Below are 25,993 nucleotides of genomic sequence, written 5' to 3' on the forward strand. Positions count from 1 at the left end.
CAAGATGGCTTCGGTTTCCTCTTGCTGCGTCTCTTCCCTGTCGCCGCCATTTTCTTTTGTTTCTTCATGAAAGTCCAGAGGAACCAATCAGGAACCTCCGTTCACGTTCAACAAACCCCCTTCACCAAACATAACCCAACTGACATCTTCTTCTAGCTTAAAGGTATATGATGTTTGTTTACATGTTTGATTGGATTTCATATGAATGAAGGTCTTGCAGCCTGTTATAAAGCTCTTCATAGCATTCATAAAAAAATGCCCGGCTTCTGGGCAATAAACCAACATCTCTGTTGGAAAACAACGTTTTTTTAAAGATGCAGATAAACATTTTGTGCTATTAGACTGAATCTAAGCTCAGAAGGTTGTGCTGATGTTTGCCCCCTACACCCCTGGAGAATCCAGGAGAGGACATCCATCCCATAATATAAGTGTAACAGCTCCGTCAGCAGCCGGTCCTCAGTGTCTGTCGTGTCGTCGCTATTTTTCTTACTTAAATCCATGCCCAGACCTGCCAACCTCCCTGCCCAGCACCACCAACCTGGCAACCTGGCTACTCCCTAACCTCCACTGTGCGTCGCTGTTGTCCTTGTAGTTGGGGCTGGGGGGGGTGGGGCTGGGGGCTGGGGGGTGGGGGGTGGGGGGGGGGGGGTCAGATGTCCTCCATGTCGAAGGCCCTCATCAGGAGGTCCAGGTCGCCCACGCTGGCGGCGTGGACCAGCTCGGGTCGCTCCATCATGGACAGGGCGATGCGGAGCGCTGCCCAGATGTTGGCCGACATGACGGGCTGGCTGGGCCGCTGGCTCTGCCTCTGCTGCTTCAGGGCTGTCAGGAAGTTACTGGCCGCCTCCCTGCAGGGGTCAGCCAATCGCAGACAGGGCGAAAGGGCTTAAAGACTGCAAGGTGAGCCAATCACTGGCAGCCCCTGCGATACTAGACTCTTAAAGAGACAGTGGCTTTAGTCTCAGTATTATGTTCAGCTGGAGGGCTTCAAAGTCTTACATAAGGCTGTGTCTTTCTAGAAGATTCCATACGAGTTGCATTAGATTACATTAGAGTAGCATTTAATCTCGTATATTGTAATATTGCACATAAGGTACCCTCTAGGATATTGCATCTCATATACATGCTGTGCTGTGGACTCCCTGTGTAAAGCACTGTCATTAATGATTACAGTTACATCCATTGTATATATGTGTATATGTATCCTGCTATATTACGCATATAATGCAGTGACACTGGCCATAATGTGTGTATGTATGGGTTGTGATCCATAACAGTACGAGTGTTGTGTGTTTGGAGGTGGGGTTGGGATCCAGAACGGTGCCAGTGTGGTACTGTGTTGTGTGAATGTGGGGGCTGTGATCCAGAACGGTGCCAGTGTGGTACTGTGTTGTGTGAATGTTGGGGTTGTGATCCAGAACGGTGCCAGTGTGGTACTGTGTTGTGTGAATGTGGGGGCTGTGATCCAGAACGGTGCCAGTGTGGGTACTGTGTTGTGTGAATGTGGGGGCTGTGATCCAGAACGGTGCCAGTGTGGTACTGTGTTGTGTGAATGTTGGGGTTGTGATCCAGAACGGTGCCAGTGTGGGTACTGTGTGCAGGGCTGCAGGTTACCTGTGGAAGCCCAGGTTGATGCAGCTGATGCCCAGGTTGTACCGGGACCGGATGAAGCCCGGCTGGATCTCCAGGGCCCGGGAGTACGCCTCCACAGCCTCCTCACTGCGGTCCCCGTTGGCCAGCGTGGCGCCCAGACGGTTCCACAGCAGGTAGTCCTACCAGAACCACAGTGTCACGCTGGAGGCCGGGCCACGCCGCGGTGCAGGGGCCGGTTCTCATCGACAGGGTGGTCAGGGGCGTGGAGTGGTGAGGGGGTTTGACAACCACCACCATAAAGGTTCTAGGTTCGAACCCTAATGTCCTAACGTCCTTAGTTTGGGTTAGTGTGTAGGGCCACTTTAATCTAGCGGAGGGCAGGTTAGTTTAGGTTAGTGTGTAGGGCCACTTTAATCTAGCGGAGGGCAGGTTAGTTTAGGTTAGTGTGTAGGGCCTCTTTAATCTAGCGGAGGGCAGGTTAGTTTAGGTTAGTGTGAAGGGCCTCTTTAATCTAGCGGAGGGCAGGTTAGGTTAGTGTGAAGGGCCTCCTAATCTAGCGGACGGTAGGTTAGTTTAGGTTAGTGTGAAGGGCCTCCTTATCTAGCGGAGGGTTGGTTGGTTGGTTTAGGTTAGTGTTGGTTATGTTAGTAAAGGGCTCTTTATGGTCCCGCGTTCACGCAATGCAAGGACCCCGCAGACGCTTCAGCGTAGTCGTGAACGTTTATGGTCCTGCGTCAGGTTTTAGTGAGCGGACCAATCACAGTGCTTTGCGGCTGTGTCGCCTCGACGGAAGGTTACAATTTTTGGGAGGCGCACGTCAGGCCCTTGCGGTGGACGCAAGGAGGGTCCGCAAGGACGTAAGGGGTCCGTAACGCCCTTGCGTTGCGTGAACGTGGGACCATAAAGAGCCCTTTAGTCAGGTGAGTGTAGGTGAGGTTAAAGTAGGTTAGTTTAGGTGAGTGTAGGTTATGTTAGGGTGGTCCTACCTGGGGTCTGACGGACAGGGCAGCAGTGAAGGCCTCCACTGCCTTGTGGAACTCAGAGCTGAGGTTGAAGAGGACCCCCAGGCCCGTCTGGAGGTCCGGGTCCAGCCCGTCCTGGTTCAGTAGGACCGCCTCCTGGAACAGAGCCTTCACCTCCGCCAGCTGCTGGCTACACACACACACACACACACACACACACACACTGTATATACATAAACAGGAAACATATGCATGTAGATGTATACATCGCATATATACTTACAAATACTAAATATACAGTATGAACAGATGCAGTATACATTTACAGATACATACACATGTATTCACACATATTTACAGTATGTAAACACACATACACACACATATAGACAGATATATCTTTATCTATCTTACACAACTAAGGTGCTTGCACACTGCCCAACCAAACGCCCACATCGACCCAGTGGGCCACAACTGTAGGTGGTGGTTGGCTATTGTCGGATGAAGCTTTTCGTTGGCGGACATGAAAAACTGGTGTTGGCCAACTTCGGCCAACGTTCGAAAGTTGGGTGTTGGTGTTTGTTGGGCCGTTGTGTGCGTTCCCCTCTACATTTCGTTTGTACAGCAGCCCTTAATCAGAGTTAGGGTCTCAACGGGCTGACCATATACACATGTGTGCGTTCCTACACGTGTGCGCGCTATACACACACACGTCTACCACGCCGTACCTGGCTGCGGCAGGGCTGGGGGCGTGGCTCGGTGCGGGGGCGGGGCCAGGCTGGGGGCCGGCGCTGTCCAACAGGAGGTGCTTGTAGCGGGGGTTGTGGCAGATCCAGCGGTGCAGGGCGTGGCAGGCGTCGCGCTGCAGGCCCGTGTTGGTGAAGCCCACCGCCAGAGCCATCAGCGCCGACAGGTTGTTGGGGTGCAGGTCCAGACACCTGGGGGGGGGACACAGCGCAGAGCTCCTCCGTTTCCTGTTTCCTGTTTCATATCACCAGGGTTCCCCCCCCCCTTCCCCATGTATATTGTGTATATGAGCGTGGTGCTCACCTCTGGAGGGCGACGATGGCCGCCTGCTCGTTCTCGTTCTCCGCCTGCGTCGTGCCCAGGACCTGCCAGGCCTGGGATGGAGAGTCAAAATAAATCTCAAAGGGAGGATTCCAGTATCAGGCGAATAGAGGCACACATAAGAGAAGTGTAGATAAGAGTAGTCAAACCATATCCATGGAGGGAAAAACATAGGAAATATCATACAAATATATTGATAATACCATAAAATACATAATTGTCCACAAATGTCCGGACTATGCAAAACATATGTTCTCTACTAACTACCAACTACTAAGATAAGTAAATCTAAAGTCAGAAAAGAAGTCACGACTCTGATGGGTTGGGCCGTGAGCTATCGTGATTGGCTGCCGGGGGGGGGTTGTGGTCATGGTAACGGACCTCGGCGTCCTGGGGGTCCTGTAGGATGGCGGCCTCCAGCAGTAGGACCGCCGTGTTGAGGTCCCCCTCTCGGGCCCGCTCCTGGCCCTCGGTGAAGGCGTTGGGCCAGTCCCGGTACGGGTTGTCCGTGTGGAAGTAGTAGCCCTGCAACAGAACCAGCACCGTCAGCGCCGTCTCTACGGCACCACCTGTACAGCACCGCCTCTACAGCACCGCCTCTATAGCACCACCTCTATAGCACCACCTCTATAGCACCACCTCTACATCACCACCTGTACAGCACCGCCTCTACAGCACCACCTCTACAGCACCGCCTCTACAGCACCGCCTCTACAGCACCGCCTCTACAGCACCGCCTCTATAGCACCCCCTCTACAGCACCACCTCTATAGCACCACCTCTACAGCACCGCCTCTACAGCACCGCCTCTACAGCACCGCCTCTACAGCACCACCTCTATAGCACCCCCTCTACAGCACCACCTCTATAGCACCACCTCTACAGCACCACCTCTACAGCACCACCTCTATAGCACCACCTCTATAGCACCACCTCTACAGCACCACCTCTACAGCACCACCTCTACATCACCACCTCTATAGCACCACCTCTACAGCACCACCTCTACATCACCACCTCTATAGCACCACCTCTACAGCACCACCTCTATAGCACCACCTCTATAGCACCACCTCTACAGCACCACCTCTACATCACCACCTCTACATCACCACCTCTACATCACCACCTCTACAGCACCGCCTCTACAGCACCACCTCTACAGCACCGCCTCTACATCACCACCTCTACAGCACCACCTCTACAGCACCACCTCTATAGCACCTCCTCTACAGCACCACCTCTACAGCACCTCTATAGCACCACCTCTACAGCACCTCCTCTACAGCACCTCCTCTACATCACCTCCTCTACATCACCACCTCTACAGCACCACCTCTACAGCACCACCTCTATAGCACCACCTCTATAGCACCACCTCTACAGCACCACCTCTCCTCAGGGGTCATCCACTCCCGGGCGTACCCCCTGTTGAACAGTGGGCCTCCATGCCGGGGGCCTGCATCGATGGTTCTGCGCCGTGTGTGATGCAGAAGGCCAAGCTGACCTTGAGCCATTAGGTATGAACCTAGTATCGACCTTGACTCACACCGGGCTCCCCAGCCATCCCCTTAAATGAATCATCCCGCCAATGTGTTACTAAATCTAGGGCCGCATTCCAGACATTTTAAGGCAAATTTGGCAATCATTTGGGCTTGGACAGAGTCCAGGGTAATGGTGCGTGTTGAGATGTGTGTTCCTAGTAGACAGCAGTGGTTACCTGTAGCCTAAAGGGTTGTTTCCTCCTGCACTGGGTTTCTATGGGAAAGGTTTTTCCTGGACCATTTTAGAGGTGTTGGATTCATGGGTGAACTGAATTATGCTGACGCTAGTAAGAAGGTGAGCAGAGTTAGTGAAGGCTAGTTTAGGTTATTGGAGATTAGCATAGTTTTGTGGAGACTAGTTCAAGTTTGTGGAGACTAGTTTAGATTTGTGAAGAGTAGTTTACGTTTGTGAAGACTATGTAACATTTGTGAAGACCAGTTTAAGCAGTCCAACTGAATGAAGGGCTCTATTGACAATGGATTGGACAATGGATTAATGTGGGGATGACACAATGAGTGATGAAGCCATGAGAGATGAACAGAGGACTGGGAACATGTTCTTGGTTCTTGCCTCGGACCGCTGTCTGTTTACTATGGGCTGTACGGATTCTCGCGAGGCACTTACACATTAAAAAAACTCAAAACAGGCAGACAACAACATTGATTTCAGAGGTAGGCATCGTGCGTTTTGATGCCCTAAAAAAAACACAAAATTTCATCACCATTTGAAACGGCCAGGTGAGCTGTTAATTACCCCACTGCAACACTAGAACCGCATCTCAGCCCAACTGGGTCCTGACTCAATGGCCCATCAGGGCGCCTTCAGCGTGTCACCGCAGGTCGTGGGGTCCCGGCCCCGGGTGGAGGTTAATTAGCCCCCCGTATTCCGTTCTGATGTCTGCTTCCTCGTTGATGAAATATTCATCCACCTCTGGAGTCTGGCTCCTCTGCGCGTGCGTCCCACGGCGCTGAGCTGCCATGCAGCGGGTCGCGGCTCTCTCTCCGTCATTCAGCCGCTCTATAAATAGGGAGCCGGTATCCATAACTCCCGCCCGCTCACGCTCTCAGAACCTGCTGTTCTCCGGTTCTGCAGTGGCGCGATAAAGAGCAGAAACAAAAGACGAGGTGCTGAAGCCGAGGCAGACGTGCGGGCGGCTCGGGGGAGTGGTTCTGCGCTCCGTGGGGTCGCTGGCTTTCCAAACGCCACCGCAGGGATAGAAAAAAACGCCTACCTATTTCTATACAGAGGGGATTGAACCCCTACACCTTGCTCTACCTATTTCTATACAAAGGGGATTGAACCCCTACACCTTGCTCTACCTATACAGAGGGGATTGAACCCCTACACCTTGCTCTACCTTACAATACAGAGGGAATGGAACTCCCAACCTTGACAGCAGTATTGGTGCCCTGCTGTACCTACAGAGGCATTATAACTCCTAGTCCTTAACCTAGCATGATTAATGCCTTTCCTCTGTCCATTAAACTGCTGAGGATATAAAAGCACTGGCAGCACTGACAATGTACCCTCTGCCACACGATTCAAGCTGAAAGGGGTGTGTGTGTCTGCACACATTTTTGTGTGTGCTTGTCTGTGTGTGTATATATATTCATACTTGCATGCGTGCATGCATGCCTGTGTGTGTGTGTGTGTGTGTGTGTGTGTGTGTGTGTGTGTGTGTGTGTGTGTGTGTGTGTGTGTGTGTCTGTGTGCATACATGCATGCATGTGTGTATGCATGCAGGCATGAACGCATGCGTACTGCATGTGTGTGTACGCAGGGGTGTGTATGCGTACTGCGCATGTGTGTGTATGCAGGGGTGTGTGTGCGTACTACATGTGTGTGTATGCAGGGTGTGCTTGTGCATGCTCTCTAATAAGCCGACAGACTCTCCTCTAACGGCGGAGAGATGAATGGCGCTGAATCTCCTAGTCGGCAGAATGCCTGTGAGGAGGGCCATATATCAACCCTGGCCTGGTGGGGGGGTGGGGGGGGTGGGGCCGGGCCGGCTGCTGTGTAGGCTCCCCTGACAGCCTCCATATGTTCACAGATCAGCTGAAGGACAAAGCCCCGCTGCTGGCAGCGATGGCTTCGTCCTCCGAGGGAGAGGTGACACGCCCGACATGCAAGGCGCAGGTGTGTGTGTGTGTGTGTGTGTGTGTGTGTTTGTGTGTGTGTGATGCACATACACACAGTATGCACACTCTGAAGCAGCCACTCCCAACACAGAGGGTACTGGCTTCAAAGAGCGTTTACTTGGTGGTAAAATATGATGATGATTGATTTTTGCTGATCAATCAAGCCAAGAAAAAGCAGAAGAAGGAGTATCTTCTTCCAAGCAAATCGTCATCACACCGAAAGGATGACGTTGGTTCAGACACATGTCCCATCCGATGTGGAGGACTGCAGCAATTCTGATGGGTCCCGCAGCGTAGAAAGCACTTTGGGAGGTGGGGAGCCTCGCACCACCATCTGTTCTCATTATGAGGAACCCTCTGCAGTCTGTGCCAAGTCCCGTCGCTGATATTTACACGCTCTGGGTCGTTTACGCTCAACCTTTGCTCAGGATTACGGCTCTTAGCACTCGACGGAGGCAGAGAATGGCACAGGAATGTACACACAGCACTCATGAGAGCAACAGCAACCAGGCCACACCGCTGGATTCAGAGACATGAGAGCAACAGTCACGAGGCCACACACCTGCATTTAGGGAACGTTTTCTGTGAAATAAGCTGTCCATAAGCTGCCCAGTACAACCACAGTCCTCTACTGGTGGACACTGGGAGCTTCCCAGTACAAACGCAGCTTTGTGGTGTTCCTTTTAAGAGGGTGTGTAGGGTATATAGACTGAACAACAACAGGAGGTAGCCAGGATTAATGAAGTCATATTGGGAACAGATCATCAGGGTGTGTGATATAACGTGTGATGGATGAGGAGGGACTGTCTCTGGGGTTAAACAGTCAACGTGGCACCGCATGAACCATTAATTAAAAATGGTTCCTCATATACTTTAATAAACCTGGTTATAAATCATCTGCCCGAGAGCCTTCACTTTATGATTATCTTTGATCATTTTACTTTATCTTCAGTGTTGCTAATATTTCCTGCTTGGCTTCCGTGGAGGGAAGACAATGGTTGATAGTCGTCATCCTCACGATTATTCGCCGTTAATGACCGAACAGGAATTCTAATTAGTGAAATGAACGCTCAAACCCGATAGACGACAATATTTTTTCCTTCCCAGATCGGGGCATGATGGAAGTTATTTCAGACACATTTTAGAATTGTTCCGGGAACTCCTTGAACTAACTTTGGGTTTGTTCAGATTTGGACGCTTCTAGAATGTCAAAGAAAGCTGCAGTCAAAGCTGTGTCGGGAAAAGAAAACACGGAGCTGAGCGCCAGCACGTGTGGACGGCTCTAAAAAAGCAGCGCGGCGCCTCAGTGTGCTGAGCTGATCAGAGGAGGGGCGCTGACCCGCTGAGTGATGTAAGTGATGTGACCGTGGACGAGACTCGCGGGCCACGCTCCGCCCTCCCCAGGGATTAAACAGGGATTAGCGATGGGTTGACGGTAAGGATTTTCAAAGTACATCACGATTTTTATTTTCCACGGGGGGGGGGGGGGGAGGGGGCGGGGGGGGAGAGGGGTGGGGGGGTGGAGAGAGAATCTATCAAAGCCTTTGGGGTTTGACAGACAGTCCTCTTTAGAGGGAAAAATCCCACATTACACAGGAAATAGAATTAGTTGTTGTTAGTCTCTCACCCTTATTTGACTCTCTAATCTCACCTCCCTCCCTCCTCACCCTGTCTCTCCCCTCCCTCTCAGGGGGTCTCCCTACCTTCTCTCCCTGCCTCCCCCCTTCCTCCCAGGGGGTCTCCCTACCTTCTCTCCCTGCCTCCCCCATTCCTCCCAGGGGGTCTCCCTACCTTCTCCACAGGTGAGATGCTGGGGGCCAGCGGGCTGTTGCTCTCCGATTCGTCGAGCCAGTTCCTGCGCGCAAGCTCCTCCCACTCCGCCTGCATCTTATCCCAGAACTCTGTGTCGGACTACACACACACACACACACACACACACACACACACACACAGATCAGTTTAATGTGTGTGTGTGTGTGTGTGTGTGTGTGTGTGTGTGTGTGTGTGTGTGTGTGTGTGTGTTTGTGTGTGTGCGTGTGGGGGGGGGGGTGGGAGAGTGTGTGTGTGTGTGTGTGTGTGTGTGTGTGTGTGTGTGTGTGTGTGTGTGTGTGTGTGTGTGTGTTTGTGTACGTGTGTGTACCTCCACAGCAGCTTTCGCTTTAACAAACTCGTCTTCCAGAGATAGTTTCCTCGCTAAGAGAGAGCGAGCTCTTCTTCGCTGCCGGGCACAGTCCTACACACACACACACACACACACACACACACACACACACACACACACACACACACACACACAAACAAATGTTTAAAAAAACGAAGGCTGAAGCAAACAGTGCGTCGCTTCCAATAGACATGACTAACCTTGCAGACCATAATAACATTCACACTTAATATTTCTACTCAACATCACTGGATAAAGACCCTCAGATGCTCTGTCTGGAACAGAATTTACAAGTGTGCGGTGGGGTCCTGGCTGAGTTTGAACTAAATGTTGTTGGTAAACGTGCCTGCTTTTCATAAACAGAATTAATGAAGAGGGTTGATTGATTGAAATGATTTTTATTTGTTGGTCCCTCTATGTGGAAATGTTGCACAGAGAAATATGCAAGCTTGCTCAATTTTACTGGGATCGGTTGATGAGGCTTGATTTGATGCGCCAACAAATCCTGGAGGGACTAAAATGGGACCCTGAACAGGGGAAGGATGTATTGTCTTCCCATATGTCCCTAAATAGATGAAGGATGTCTCTCGACGCGAGATCTTTGGGGTTATCAGAGATACTGTTTGACCAATCTTATGAACCATTAATTAATGGGTAGTTAATGCAGTAATAAGCATTATTATATAGCTTTTGCATAGAGGTTAGCGTTAGTGGTATAGGGTTAACCCTAACTCTGTTAAATAATGTATAAATTAATACATTCGTTAGCATGAACACCATTAGTTAACATGATCACCACAAGTAAATGACCAGCATTTACTTATGGTGACTAAGCTGTTAATTAGCAGTAAGTTTATTTACTTGATTGAATTTAGTGAATTCACTGATGTTGGCTAATGGTAAATGAATGTACCCTTGTTGTAAAGTGTTCCTCTGTCATTTAGGAGCTTTTATCCCCTAGGGATTGATGTTGGTGAAGTCAGATCCAGGCCATGGGGCTCCTACCAGCTCAGGGTCCACCACCCTGGCCTTGAGACTCCCTACGGGCCGTGAACTGACCTACCTGGGGGGATGTGAACTGACCTACCTGGGGGGATGTGGACTGACCTGGGGGGATGTGAACTGACCTGGGGGGATGTGGAGAGCAGGTCGCCCTCGTCCAGACTCCGGACGTCAAAGTTGATCCTGGTGGAAGGGTCCGTCTTGAACTCTGCAGACCTGGGAACACAGCACAGGCCACGCAGATCAGATCAAATATCACACATATATGTCATATTATCATAGAACATATTAGATTTAAGTAACAGGTCAAATGGAGGAGGGTACATGTTACCGGGTCTGGCTTGGGCGCATTTGTTCTGCAACTGGAATATGCAGATGTATGGTCTTTTTAACAACTGCCGGTTGTGTCGACAGCGATGACGTACCAGAGGAGCTCACTGGACGAGTGGTTCGAGGAGCACTTGTTTTCGTGCCGGCCCCGCCGGCTGACACTGGCCTCCAGGTCCATGGTGAGGTCCTCCCATCTGTCCAGCGGAGACGACAGACTGACTGAGAACACAAAGGAGAAAGGAGAAGAAGAAGAAGAAGAAGAAGTCATCCCATCTCTCCAGCAGAGACCACAGACTGTCATTTGAGACATTTGAAAACATTGTGGAACATTTGAGAACATTGTGGACATTTTCAGAACATTTCAGAACATTCTGGATCTTTCTGAACATTGCAGAGCATGTATTTTTCTATTGCTGAGTGCGGGACAACCACAGTGGTCGGAAAGGTCGCTGTCGGAAGTACTCTTGACCAGGACAGGTCAAAACAGGTGGGAGACATGCTCAGCCTGGAGGGCTCCTGTGTCTACCTGAGAGCTGTGTGTGGCGTTATCCTAACGGTTGAGCAGAGGACGATAACAAGCTTTCAGAGTCTTGTCAGGATAGAGGGCGAGAATCCTCTTCATTACTCTGAAAGCTCTGACTAAACCGACCTGAATCCAAAGACTGCTCTAAACCCTCTCAGCCAAATGACCAAATAAACTGAAGCGTGGTTTAGGTAAATGTAATCATGGTGTTGCCTTATCCTCGGCCGTCCTCGGGGTCTGGCTTAGAGCATTACATTGAGGGAACATTACGATTCACCGCATTAACTGATCTGATGATAATGCCTTTATTAAATGGAGTGCATCATGGAAATGTGGATGAACAAACAGGGAGAATAACAGGACTACTAATTATTATTAATTGGAACTTTTAAATTATTAAAAAATTAAATTGTTGCCGACAAGTTATCCATTATATACTCTCTCTCTCTCTCTCTCTCTCTCTCTCTCTCTCTCGCTCTCTCTCTCTCACCTGGGGAGTCCAGGGAGATCCTCTCGGGCGTGCGAGGCGTGCGGGGCGTGCGGGGCGTGTGGGGGCTGGGCGGCAGGCGCTCCACCTCCACCTGGATCAGGTCGCTCTCTGGTGCCCTCTTCCTGCGGGGGCTGCTCCTGCTGCTGCTGCCCTTCCTCCTCCCTCCTCCTCCTCCTCCACTGCTGCCACTGGAGCACCTCCTCACCACCCCGTCCCCCGGGTCACTCAGGTCCACCAGGTCCAGAGATGTGTTCAGCACTGGGGGAGGGAGGGAAGGGAGGGGGACAGCAGGTGAGTAAGGGTGGAGATCACCGGGGTCACCATCAATACGATATCATCACGTAACACGTAAGAGACAGTGGCAGCAGGGCCTTCTCTGCTGGCCCTGTCAAAATCTAAATAATATATATATATATATTATTTTATTTTCAAAATTACATTAATGTGCGTCTGAACGCATCTTAATTCCATATTTCTTTCAGTACATTACAATATAATTCCAGAAGGAAAACGGTTCTTTTTGTAAGGCTGAGCTCAGCTGAATAACGCATCACAGCTACATGGACCAGCGGGGCCAGCACTAGAAGTATTGCTAGCCTTCTGTTGAAGCTACCACCTCCCATTGCATAATAAATTTGACTGACGTGTGTCATCAGCCAATCAAATGTTGATGTGTAGTGATAGAACGCCCCCAGGGCCCAGCAATATGCCGGCGCTGGTCCCCGGTGATGTCATCAGGGAAGTTTGAAACATTGGCGGGTAGTGTGAGAGAGTTGATATGAACTACTACGGCCACCACCTTCACACCACCTAGCGATCCTGTTTCTGATCTCCTTCGTTTGCCTTTTTCAAGGCGATCGTTTGGAGAGAAGACTTTTTCGAATTTCAAGCGATCTTTCTCAACTCTCAAGCGCATTAAAACGTACTCGCGGAATCGCGGAATGCAACCGGACAGACCCGACTCTCTGGCATCTATTGCCATCGAGAAGGAGCTGCTCATTAAACTAAAACAGGACGCCCGACCGCATGAGGTCATTTAACGTTTTTCCCTGAAAGGATCGGAGGATGGATTTCCACCGATCCGAAGTGATGGGTGAGTGTTACTTTGTACTGTGTAGGAGGAGCGATAATGTTGTTGTAATACTTTAGTTTATAAAGCATTTTTTGTAATGGTTGGAAACATAAATATATTGCTGGAATTTGGGCAGTAGGCTAAACGGTAATGCTGTGTTTCAGTGATGCCGCTTAATAAGTAGGCCTATTTTAAATGAACCCGTTCTCCTACAACTACTCCTGGGCTGGAGGCAGTGCACTTGTAATATTGTCGCTATACTTAATTAAATCCATTGAAGTTGAAATTGCGAAAGCATCCGGTGAACAATATAACAATAACCCTGAAAACTTGTTTTTGTGTCATGTGTGTGATGTGCAATCTGGTTGCGGAGTGACATAATGAAAGATCTGATGGTGAGGCTGCATTAGTCTAGCTGCGGTAAAGCACAGTGGTGTGAGTGTGCGCTGTTGTTGTTGAAGATCAACTGTCTTGTTGTTGATGTAATGCAGTAGCACAGAGTGTGATGCACATGTGGCTTTGTTGGCTGTATCAGCACCTAATATGATAGGGGCATGTCTGAGGGGTGTTATCACCGTAAGTAAGTCACAATGCGATATTATCATGATACTTAATTCACAATGCAATATTGTCACGATACTTACGTCACAGTGCGATATTATCGCGATACTTACGTCACGATACGATATTGTCACAATGCAGTATTATCATGATATATAAGCAGCGATACAATTTTAGCATGATAGGTAAGTCATGATGCAATAATATCATGATACTAAGGTCACAACATAAAATTATGCTATTAATTGACATGCCTACGTACAGCACATTTCTGATTTCCTTCTCTGGTGTGTCCATCTTTGTTTTGACCAACATCAATCGTGACCTCTGACCTCACCAGAAAAAGCTATTGATTTTATCATTCTCAGGCCACAATAATTTTTGTGTTTGCATAAAAGATCAATACTATGCGATGACACGCATAATATGGACCATTAATCTAGTTTACATTGAACACATTTCTAGATAAAAAGGATTGACAGCTCCAGCCTTATGGTTTCTAACCAGCAACAAACTGGTGGTGAAGGTCAGTTCACTGGAACATGGAGGTTAACAGCAGGGCCTGACAGGGTTAGCATCCTTCAGAGAGATTCCTCACCCCTACCTGCTCCTTAATCACCTATATCTAAAGTTCACTCTGTGCTGCACGAATAAATGACCAATAAATTGTTCATGGAATTTGTTTAAACAGTATTTTCAAAAGCGTATGCAATGTTCGCTGTAAGACGGTGGAAACAGTATTGCCTCATGGTATGAGACAACAAGAAGCAGAGGCAAACAACCTTTGTGGTGAAAGACATCCTAGGAGACAGGGGGAGGAGGAGAATCGATGACAGAGGAGAGGAGAGAGGACGGAGAAACAAGAGGCGGAGAGGAGAAGAGAGAGGAGACGAGCAGGTAGGGGAGAGGACAGATGTAGAAAAGGAGAGGAAATGGGAGAGGAAAAAGAGAGAGCAGAGGACAGAGGAAAGGAGAAGGGGAGGAGGTGGAAGGAGGAGGAGATAAGTGGAGAAAGGGTTGGCTGAGCAGAGCTGAGGGGAAGAGAGGAGAGATGAGCGGAGGAGAGAAGCAGAGGTAGGAGGGAGCGGTGGGGGGGGGTTGGGTTGACGTAGGGTGTTCCAGAGGGAGGCGTTAATGAGGTTTGGGGGGTACCTGCTGTGTTCGAGGTGACTGGCCGATGAGTGGGGCCGTCCACACGGCTCTCTGAGAGGAAGTCATCGATGGAGGGACTGAGTAGAGGGCGTATCTCCTGCTGCTCGCCCACCCGCTGGCCAGAGGAAACACTCATTTAGAACAGGTATAGGTCATGCAGCTGCCACGGGTACCGCCTTGCTCTGCCATTAACCTACACAGAGCATAGAGCCCCTAACCACTGCTATTCATCTCTACACAGAGTTTATCCTCTAACACTTGCTCTACTATGTTTATCTAAACAGGGAAAATAACCCTTTGCAGCTATTAATATAATATCTAATATAACCCATAACCCTAACATGACAGTGCCTTGCTCTACGATTTACCTACAAAGGGCCTAAACCATTCTTACTCACTCTGCAATTGCCTTGTGCTAGTCTATAAACCCACACTGGAAATATAATCCCTAACCCTGGCAGTGCCTTGCTCTAGTATTTACCTCACAGGGAATATTACCCTAACAGTGGTAGTGTTAAACAATTTGCTAACAACTTCATTTTCTTCATACATTTTTTTCATTTTCCACTTCAGGATTTTCATAACATATTCAATTTCAGCTAAGCTTTTAACGGAACTGAACTTGAAACGTATACAGTATACAGATACAGTAAACAGATACAGTATACAGATACACTTTACAGATACAGTTTTCAGATACAGTATACTGATAGCATATTCAGATACAGAATACAGATACAGTATTCAGATAGTTTTTGTCAGAAAAGGATTAAACGTTGTGAGATTTCATTCAAGATATTTAGCGCTGCATCCTTTCCTTGTTAACAAGTTTTGTCCAATGGACTATTTATAATGGCATGAACGGGCAATTTGGGTACAAATTGGTCACAAGATGGTGAGATCTCCATCCATTTGATCAGTGTCTGTCTTTGAGGGTGAAGCTTTGGGTTTGGGGCTACGGGGATGTGGATCAGGGTTGTGATGTCTTGGTAGAAAGAAGATCATTTAAAGTGGAGCAAGCTGCGACATCAGAGGACAGATCTTAAAGTCTATGCAGTCACAACACACAAGGGAAAAACTCAATTTGTTGCTGGAGTGCTTCCAACAAAATAAAGACAGAGTCGCAGACAAGAGAGAATAGGGAGAGTGGAGAAGATAGAGATGGAGCAGAGAGAAAACTTGAAACTTTAACTTAAAAGTGTGCCTACTTTTCTAGGTTGCATTCTCGTAAAGAACTACTGAATTTGTGTAAAGTCTAATTTCCCATTTTTCCCGTTTTAGCTTAGTTCAGTTTAGTAAAGCCTGAAGCTATGCAACAACCTATCACCAGATTCATTATTTGGTATTGCTAATTGTCCCAAGCTGTTTTAGGTTCAGGTTTCAAGACCTAATCAAAAAAAATTATATGATAACTTTCAATTTATAAAAAGCAAATATGTAAATGATTACTAATTATTAATTATTAACAAAAATGTGGTTTACCAACATTTGTGCGGGTGTGGCCTGACTGCGTCGCATCAGCGATGACTTTTCTTAAAGGGGACATATTACACCACCAGGTGTGAGTGTGATTAGCCGTTACAATCCGTTTTGAAAATGTGCAGCTTCTGACATCACGGGTGGGCGTGTCCACCTAGATGTGTGAAGATGAGCAACGTTTGCTACTGTCCACTGGGCAGGCTGGTAGACTGATCCATCCAGCGCACATCTAGGTGGACACGCCCACCTGTGATGTCATAATATACCTGGTGGTATAATATGTCCCCTTTAACCACGAGTGAAAGAGCTGACATGCAATAGATTGCCGGAAATGGAAATGCAATAGATTGCCGTTTAACAGACCAGGGAGGGGTTGCACCACTTTTCCATCAGATGGTCGTTATGCCAACCTTGGTTGTCACGGTGAGGAGGGGGTTTCCTTCTGAGGCTGTCTTTTTACCAGGAAGCTCCTTCAGCACCATGGCAACGACCCTTCCCCCTGTTCCCTACAACAGTGAGACGAGACGATTCCAGTCAGTGGCAGCAACTCACGGGTTCATGACGTCACTGTCATCAGAGAGGTTCCAAGACGCTGTCGACGTATGCACTTGGCTAGCTGACCTAGTTGACCTCCTACTCAATGTATTGACGCAATGAATGTTGGACCTAGCTTGACAAAAATAAAAGTATGTTGTTAAACTGCTTCATTTTGCCGTCTCCCAGAAGCGGTGGCTCTGAGGCAGGAATTTGAAAATATCAGCGAACCGTAATTATGGGGAAAGACTACAGTGTCATGTTTGAAACATGCATCTATTTTGGTCTGTGTCATTAAGACTGGAGCCCCACCTATCTGCTGCGCTAAGCAGAAACAACAAACTAACCCCAGGGGTCATCATTAGTGTTTTCATGATGAAATGAAAGATGGAGAAACCCCACACACAGGTACTGAATACATCTCAGGCACTACGATCTACCCAATGAGACAGCTTATTAGGATTAGAGGTGTGGCTATATACTGCTTATGTGAACCAGAACTCTCTCATCACTCCAGCTCTGCTTTGACACATCTTCCCTGCACTGTGTTAACACACATGCCCATACAGTACATGTATACACACATACAACCAAACACAGGCGTGTACATCCATGATGGCATGGCTAGAGCTTGAGCCCAGCAGCTGGTTGGTGGCCATGCCGTTTGACTAAGACAGAGAGTGGCTACAGAGAAACTAAGGGAACTGAAATGCAACTGCAGTGAGACTATTGGATTGCACTTGTTGAGTCTGATTGTCTGACTGTGTTTGTATGGTGACATAACAGCACTGATTGCACTGATTCCAATCAACAGGTCACAGTATATCAACGACGGGCAAATGAGAAGTCTGTGAGGACTGCAGGACACTCTCTCTCTCTCTTTGAAACCAAATAGAGAGAGAGAGACAGAGAGAGAGTGAGAGAGAGAGAGAGAGGTTGTGAGGTGACTCAGTGAGAGCTGAAGATGCCTCTCGTCGGAGAGAAACAAGGCAGGAATGATCAGAAGAAGTGAATTCCACTTGAAGGCCCTCAGCAGGGGGCCTCCGTCTCCTGCTGAGGGTTTGTTCAGGCCAGTGAGCAGATAATCAGCCTGGGGTTTATTAATAGATACGAAATCAATACCGGACACGTTGTGATGAGCAAGAGGTGAAACCAGTTCCTGTCTATCTGACTCCCTGTCTAGCCTGTCTAGCCATCTACTTGTTTAGAACCCTGTCTGTCTGTCTGTATACTGGTAACTGCATAGCCATCTTGTTGTTTAGCTCCCTGGCTACCTGTTTGTCTGCCTGTCTGTCTGACTATCTGTCTGTATACTCATCTACCTACCTCTACGTCTACCTTTACATATGTCTGTGTCTGTGTTTCTTCAAACATGCCTAGTGTGTATCTGTCTATAAATATGTCTATCTGTCTGTCTGTCTGTGTGTAGAAATATATCCTGCTGAACACCAGCATGTCTGTCAGTTTGCCTGTCTCTCTGCCTGTCCTACCTGTCCACAGACGACGCCTGTGTTGTGATCCTGTGATGATAGGGATCCTGTTTCCCTGGACATGGACCCTGCGGGCGCATGGCTGCCGGACCGGCTGGGATCCCGGTAATCAGATCTTCATTTTTCCCGGAAGCATTCATATCTGTGTTCCTAGCTGTCCGGTCGTGATCCCTGTACCTACCTCTCAATGTCAAGGGGGGGCCATGCTGTTATGCAGCTATTCATCTCTGACTTTGAACAACGTCCGCCAAATAAAATGGCACAGCTTTCTTCCAAATATTCTTGTATTTGTTCCACAAATGCTTCCACAAGTACTAAATACGTATTACCTATGATGTCACCTGATCACCTGAAAATGATTTAGGTTAGGTTTAACAAATATATCATATCATCGTAAACATACATATCATCATTGTGGATTACTGGAAATTAGCATGTGTCTGACATAATGTTATTTTCCGGCTATGTTAGCTAAGCTCATGCTTGCGTGGCATAGCTGTCAGCTAGCTGTCAGAGCAGATTAAACTGAACTGAGCTGATATGCTGCCACACTCAGATCGCCCTTTCCTCCAACCTTTTAACAATTCACAGCCGCACTCAATCGTGACCTCTCTCCCTTTCCATCTCTCTCTTTCGCTCTCCCTCCCTCATTCGCTCCTTCTCTCCTTCATTTCTTTAGACAGAGCGATGAGCACAGCGATATTGAGATATGTTTTTAGCGGTTTTGAAGTCTCTTTTTCTCCGTCTTCCTCTGTCTTATGTCTTAGTCTTCTCTCCCTGTGGTGTAAAACATCTATCACACACTCCATCTCTCCGTCTCTCTCGCTCTCTCCTAATCCTGCCTGACTGGGGTAATGTCGCTCGTCCGGTGGTGATGTCTTGCTCTGTTGTTGGAGGAGATGCTCAGGCCTAAAAATAACTTCTGTCTGTGCTGAGTAAACATTTCCCATCAGCCCCTGGGAGTCCCTGGAGCACAGAGCCATGCAGAGCCGATCTGATCTGGCCCCAAACTCTGAGGAAGCTGCTCTGACGCTGTTCATCTTCTGCTTGTCTCCCATTCCCACAGTCCAACACCCCGTACAACCACAGCCTTCTACTGGACACTGTGAACTGCCCAGTACAACCAGTCTACTACTGTTGGACAATGGGAGCCGCCTAGTACAACTGCATTCTTCTACTGGTGGACAATCTGAGCTGCCCAGTAAAACCAGTTTTCTACTACTGGACACTGGGAGCTTCCCAGTACAAACACATTCTTCTACTAGGGGACAATCTGAGCTGGTGGCCAATGGGAGTTGACCAGTTCTGTGTGTGTGTGTGTGTGTGTGTGTGTGTGTGTGTGTGTGTGTGTGTGTGTGTGTGTGTGTTTCTGTGCGTAGGGCGATGGTATATTTATATCCAGCAGTGCCGTTTCTAATTAATCTTTCATGAAATAGTCTCTCCCGTGGCTGTTTCTGTTTAATTACCGTACTGTAACCTGCCAGGGACAGTCACTAAAGTAAGAGTCCTCGTGCCATGTGCCAGATGAATTGACACATGCTAAATTATAGAGCCAACAGGACCTCTGGCAGACTCGTATGTATTGGGATAGCTAGTGTCATTGCACATCCTTGCACGCGGTACCAAGATGTGGACTAGAACAGTGAAAGCCAAGCAGGTTATTTTAAGGTTTGACTAGCAGCAGCAATGTGTCAGGCTCGTTATGAAATCCCTGTCTAGCTGTGGCAGTCCAAAGGTATTTCCACCACGGGCCTCACTGTAACTTTATTATTCAGCCTGGATTCATATGCAACACTTTGATCTGTACATCTCCCTGGTTTATGAATAACAGAGTGCTCCTGACCGCCAGACCAAGCTTGATCTTGGATACCAGTTTGTTCCAGTTCTGTTGGAGGAGAAGGTCCATCACACAATGATGAATATGTTTCAAGTCTCTCTGTAGTTACTTTGCATCAGTGGAGCTGGAGAGATTTTATTGTCTTAGCATGTATTTCTTTTTAGAATATGCTCTACGGTTTGTGGGTGTTTTCATAAGAAATTGCACTGCATCTTAATATTTGATCAAGCTAAATACACTACGGTTCAATCTTCTATAATCCGACATAGCCAACTCTTCCCTGGTGCAGACACGGGGAGCGGATTCCTCTCTTCTTCCAGGCCTTGAATGGGGATTCATTTTGAAGACTTAATATGGAACTTTAATTCACAGCTCCTCAGTACGGATAAGGAATTACAGCCAGCCAAGGGCTTACAGTGAAGATAGTACGAACAAAAGAGAAATAGAATTAGCGTGGGAGGTATAGAGTTTGGTGGTTCTTCGCTCTGTGGCAGTAAATCTGCTTTCTCTTCAAGCTCTCTGGTGTTGAGTCTGCTGGGTCAGCCTGCGACCATACAGGAAGAAGAGCATCCATCCGCCAATCAGGGAAGGAGATGGTAGAACCAAGGATGGTTCATCTTTGATTTGGTGGGTAAAGGAAAGCAACAATACAACAAAACTGTGGTGCTATTCCTTGTGTAACTGCATGAAAAGGCAAGGCGCTAACAATGCTAGGGTTAGAGGTTATATTCCCTGTGTAAAACCATGGTAAAGCAAGGCACTAGCCCTGCCAAGGTTAGGGGTTGGATTTCCGGTGTAACTCCATGGTAAGGCATAGCACCAGCCCTGCACTGCAAGGATATTTTTCCAACGTGTACCTGCACGGCAAACAGCAGGGAGCCGACCCACGTTGGCAGAATTCCCGATGAGCTACGTGTACACTAAGACCGCATTACGGCCAATTAGCAAGCCGAATCCATCTCTCCTCGGCAGACGGTACGGCAGGGACCCGCGCTCCCTAATATGCCTCCAGAGAAGCAGCATGGCACCGGATCCGGCAGGGCCTCTCCCCTCGGTCTTGACACTCTCGTCTACCCTCTCCAAGGTCAGCCGTTTGGGCCTTCTGCCCGCCGTGCACACGGCTCATCAGAGACCCAGACGGACACCTTGGCAATGTTAAGCCCCTCTCTCCGCAGGTGGCCCTCTGATGGACTGCCTCCTTGTGCTTCGTAACGACCCCTGGCTACTCCGAGACTCTTCAGCCTCCTCCTCCCCCCCCCGGGGGGGTGTGGGTCTGATGGGGGAGGGGGGGGAGACGATCCCTGCTCCATCAGCTAGTGGATCTGACTGTATGCCAGGTCAAGGGGGGGGTGTTTAGTTGAAGATGGCGTGAGAGTGACATGGTGATATCGTTACGTCCGTGCCGCTTCATATTTACATTTAGATTAGATTCTTTCGCCTTCCTTTACAGAGTAAGTGAACACACAGTGATTACGCCTTAATTTCCCCCGGAATAGAATTTAATCCGCACATTTTTGAGGATTACTATGGCAACCAGAGTCATCCTAGGGTTACTATGACAACGACTAGGGTTCTGGCGTTGCTTTTGACTACAAGAAAAAGTTAATTAAAAAAACTAAATTCGGTGAATTCCCAGTTGGTCATGCAAACCAAAAGGTGAACCAGAACATCTGGATCTCCGGTGCAGAGACGATGCAAAAGTGTGCAAGGTGTGTTTTTTATTTGGCCTGACCAAGCCCCATATCATCCCATTTTCAGCCGCTCAGCAGAAACTTCCAACTACCAGGTGTATGACCCAGCTTCAACATGAATGATGTCAGCGCTGTCTGGCCCCTCTCGCTCCCTCCCTGCTGACTGGGCGGCCGTAACCATAGTTACCGGGCTCCCTCGGCCCGTCTCGATGTGCCCACAAACCAGTGGGGCGTTAACATGTGGAAGCTCTGCCTCCCACTGTCAGTGACCAGAGGCCAGATGCTTAAGGACTTGCTCATGGGTAGGTAGAGGACATACTGTCCGGAGTTGTGAATAGTTGTGAATAGACTTAGTGTGTAGATTTAGTGTGTGGTTTTACTGTCACAGTATTCGTATTCTGTTCTTTTGAGGTAAACTTGACACTAAACTAAAGCTTTAACGTGGGCATGTCAGCTTGACACCTCAGCAAATTTTCGCAAGTATTAAAGAGCATTGAAGGTACTTTTGTACTTTTCTCAATAACGATACAAACCTTGGCTAATACTTTTCAACATCGCTCCCGACCCACTATCAGTACTAGGACTCCTAGTAGTGCTTAACTGATGCTTCCTATGGGCTAAGTGCTAGCTGTTCTGCAACGCCACATGGCCCTTCTCAACAGGTGCGCGTCCTTCTTTACATGCTGCCTGCCTTTAAACTTGAGGTTAAAATAATAGCAGGTATTACTTACCTCGACACAAAATATCTTTGCAAACGTTGCAATTGTCAGAAGGGCAGTGAGTCCCCTGATGCAACTTTTCTACGGCTGCTGTGTCCAATGTTCCGGTTTGGGAGATTGTTTCTAGGGTCAGACTGTATCTAATGCGGCTGTTTGTGTGTCTGTTTCTATGACTGCTGTTCCAAATGCTGTTGCTTGTGTGTCAGACTATTTCTAATGCTGGTTTGTGTGACTGTTTCAATGGTCAGACTATCTCTAATGCTGCTGTTTGTGTGACTGTTTCAATGGTCAGACTATTTCTAATGCTGGGTCGTGTGACTGTTTCAACGGTCAGACTATTTCTAATGCTGGTTTGTGTGACTGTTTCAACAGTCAGACTATTTCTAATGCTGGTTTGTGTAACTGTTTCTAGGGCTGTTGTTTATTGAGGTTTCCAAAGAAAATGTTCCACCTTGGTGGACATTAAATATTTATTCTATTCTATTGTATTCTATTCTATTCTGTTTCTAAGGATGCTGTTTTGGTGACTGTTTCTATGGCTGTGTTTAGTAAGGCTGCTGTTTCTAAGGAGGCTGCTGTTTCTACGGCTGTTTCTGGTGGTACACAGACTGGCGTCTGGATCCAGTTTAGCTACTCCAGACCCAACACCTTCACCTCGTTAGGAAGATGTTGTTGTTTGTCCTGATGATGGAGGATGCTCTATAATGTATGCAGTACCACCATCGCCCGAGGAGGACTCCTACGGCCTGCCTCTCCTACGGGGTCCCGCTCTATTTGCTCCCTTGGGGAGGGGGCGGCTGCGCTCCAGGTGCTAAAGTGCACTTAGGATCCCAGACCAAACAGCTAGGGCTCGCTCTGAAAACAGACCTTGACTCAGCCTGGTATGGAGTCCATCAGGGCTGTTTCCTAATGCTGTGTGCATCATGCGTTACATTCTGATACCGCCAGCGATGTTAAATACGTTATATGATACAGACGACCTAAAGAGTGAAGAAAAAGGATGCGCTTACATGCGGTATGTGGAAAGATATATATCTTATATCTGCCAATAACATCAGCAAATCACGGCCCAGTTTAGCTCAGGTGATAGAGCATGGCATTGTCATTTCCAGGGTCAGGGGTTCGACTCCCTGCCTTGTTCTAGCTGGTAGATCAAGTAAACAATTCAAGGGTAAGCGGTTTGTTTCCCTAACTTGCCCAACTGGTAGAGCAAGGCATTAACACTTCCAGAGTTAGGAGTTGGACTCCCGGTCGGGCCACTCAGTCGACAAAATGTGTGAGCAAACATGCTCACTTCACAAACAAAACAAAGCACAAACTACTTTCAGTGAATTAAGAGAGATAAATGTGGAGCAGGACTTCCAGACTCCAGAAAACACACCGTTGGACACAAAACACACTTGCTCTATGAAACAAAGGACAGGCCAAGAAGCCAATCCAGAAGTCTATAAAACAAGGAGCAGCTACAACAGTTCTGTCAGCGGAGAGGAGACACTCGCGCCCAAAGCCCTGTCCGTACAATGTGTTCTCCCAGAGGAAGCAAAACACTTAGCTCTTTCTCTCTTGCTCTCTCACACCTCGCTGGTCTCTATGTCTTCCACTAAAGTTCTTTCTCTCCCACTCGCTCCCTCTCTCCCTCACTCCATCTCTCTCTCTCTCTCTCTCTCTCTCTCTCTCTCTCTCTCTATTTCAACTCTGATCTCATTAACCCATGGCCAAACAGAAATGTTTCCAAAATAACCATTCACACCTGAAACCCAGTGAAATACGACTCGCTGTTTGTTGTTTGGCACTATTTATGGCGAGGGCTGCGCATTGGCAAAGAACTTGGTGTTGAGGATTTGTGTCACGATACGATTGAATACAATATAGCAATGTTTAGCAAAACATCTAACTGCAATTAATGCAGCAAGCTGTATTGATGCACAGGAGATTTGACTTTAGGAAATTGTTTGTAGTTTTCGATTAAAAACAGAATCAGTGTGCTGCTTCAGTTAAGAATCGACATTTAAAAAGCTTTCTTGAGACTTTATCATCAAAGCAGAGGTTGAAGGATTTCATAGCTTTTTTGTGCAAAGGTTGTTACTGAGAGCAAATAACGGTTAACAATTATTTATTTGTACAATTATTAATATCTACTATGGACTGTAGGCTGAGGTTTATGTTCTCGTTACAATACTTTTTTTTTTACGAAATTATTACGTGGAATTGTTTCCAACATTGATTGTTGTAGGCTGTGGATGTCAAAAAACCTAACCTATGCAGGTGACACTGAAACGATATCAGGGTATTGCATGGATCAGACTTGTACCCAGTGTTTTTTCTGTTACCCGTATGTAGTTGAAAGTGACTCTGCAAACCTGGCCCCACTAAAAATACACGACTATATAAGTGATTTGTGAATGTAAAATGTGTGAAGGATTCTCCCAGTAGTTGGTTGGACTCCATGGGACTTCATTCACACACTTCGTTTCCAGCCGTTTTAAACACGACAGCGAATATATGGTCGAAGTGGCTTAAGCTTTAGATAGCCTAAACCATAACATCCGCTCTCCGCTTATCCATTCTGTGAAATTATCCCACAAAACCGGCATGAGTAACGAGGGACAATGTTCCGGTGCTGCTCATTCCCCGCCTCAAAATTTAAACGGCTAATCCGTCGTCTTGGGACTCTACATTGTACTCTGTAGGACCGGAATCGCTCGCACCACCGACCAATACGATATAATATGGGCTAAATGTGGTTCTAGTTCAATATCTTACCTGTACCTGGTACATAACTCCGTCAAACGGCCCGACCAGAGGGGGAAAGCGAACCTCCTCGTGTTCAGTTGACGGCAGAAGTCTCGAGGAGCTGTCCCTCGAAGCGAGTGCTGGGGATGAGAGAGCCCGCGCGCTGCTCCCCTTTGTAACTGATGTCGAGTCCCGCGTTCAAGCGCTCGTTGCCTTCTCGACGTTTTCACTCATCATCTCATCTCTAATGTGTTTTTTATCCGTAAACTAAACCGCCAACGTTTATAAGCGGTGTGGGCGTTCATCGCGTCGTGTCCCGCACAGAGTTCATCTCTCTCTCTCTCTCTCTCTCTCTCTCTCTCTCTCTCTCTCTCTCTCTCTCTCTCGCTCTCGCTCTCTCTCTCTCTCTCTCTCCACGCCCGGGATAGAGAGTGGGCTTCGGAGGCTGTCCCGTGCATCCGTTCCAAGTAAGAAAGCTCGAGCAGAGCAGTTTCCTCAACTGCAGCTCACGTGCCCCTTCCTGTACTGGGCGCGAGAGGGTGAACCGAAGCAACGTGAGATGGTACTCCCACGATGCATATGAGGATGAAGGCTCCACTTTACAATATTATAACATACACTGTTATCAAATGTATACAGATCCCAAATATTGGGACGTTTCAAAGGTTGTTCAAAAAATCTGAAAAAAACTATCCAATAATAAATAAACCATGCAATAGTTCGGCGGCAGTTGTGGTAGTTGCAGCTGGATTCATTGTCCCAGTAACTGGTCTTCAGTGCGCAAATGATCCTAGTACCGTTGACTAGCATGTAGATAAGTGTTATACAATGCAAAACAGTGTATTGCTGTGTTAAATACTCCTATCTTAGTGGTAGTAAATTAAAGGATGTGTTGATTTGGTGGCGGGATGAA

At 47.9% G+C, this 25,993-nt stretch overlaps 1 protein-coding gene across 1 annotated transcript; it reads right to left on the reverse strand.

Annotated features, from left to right (window-relative positions):
- Window positions 1-649: 649 nt before the first annotated feature.
- On the reverse strand, window positions 650-25,125 carry LOC311360830 (PEX5-related protein-like; the record flags this gene model as incomplete). The annotated part of the gene is made up of 14 exons (XM_084480926.1): window positions 650-848; window positions 1,615-1,772; window positions 2,580-2,745; window positions 3,284-3,493; window positions 3,606-3,676; window positions 4,005-4,148; window positions 9,098-9,217; window positions 9,447-9,539; window positions 10,595-10,685; window positions 10,895-11,018; window positions 11,813-12,070; window positions 14,598-14,712; window positions 16,487-16,582; window positions 25,111-25,125. 14 exons carry the CDS (start codon window positions 25,123-25,125, stop codon window positions 650-652), a joined length of 1,860 nt encoding a protein of 619 aa, XP_084337052.1.
- Window positions 25,126-25,993: the final 868 nt, after the last annotated feature.

This window comes from Micromesistius poutassou (genome assembly GCF_964030765.1).
Source record: "Micromesistius poutassou genome assembly, chromosome: 16".
Classification (NCBI taxonomy): domain Eukaryota; kingdom Metazoa; phylum Chordata; class Actinopteri; order Gadiformes; family Gadidae; genus Micromesistius; species Micromesistius poutassou.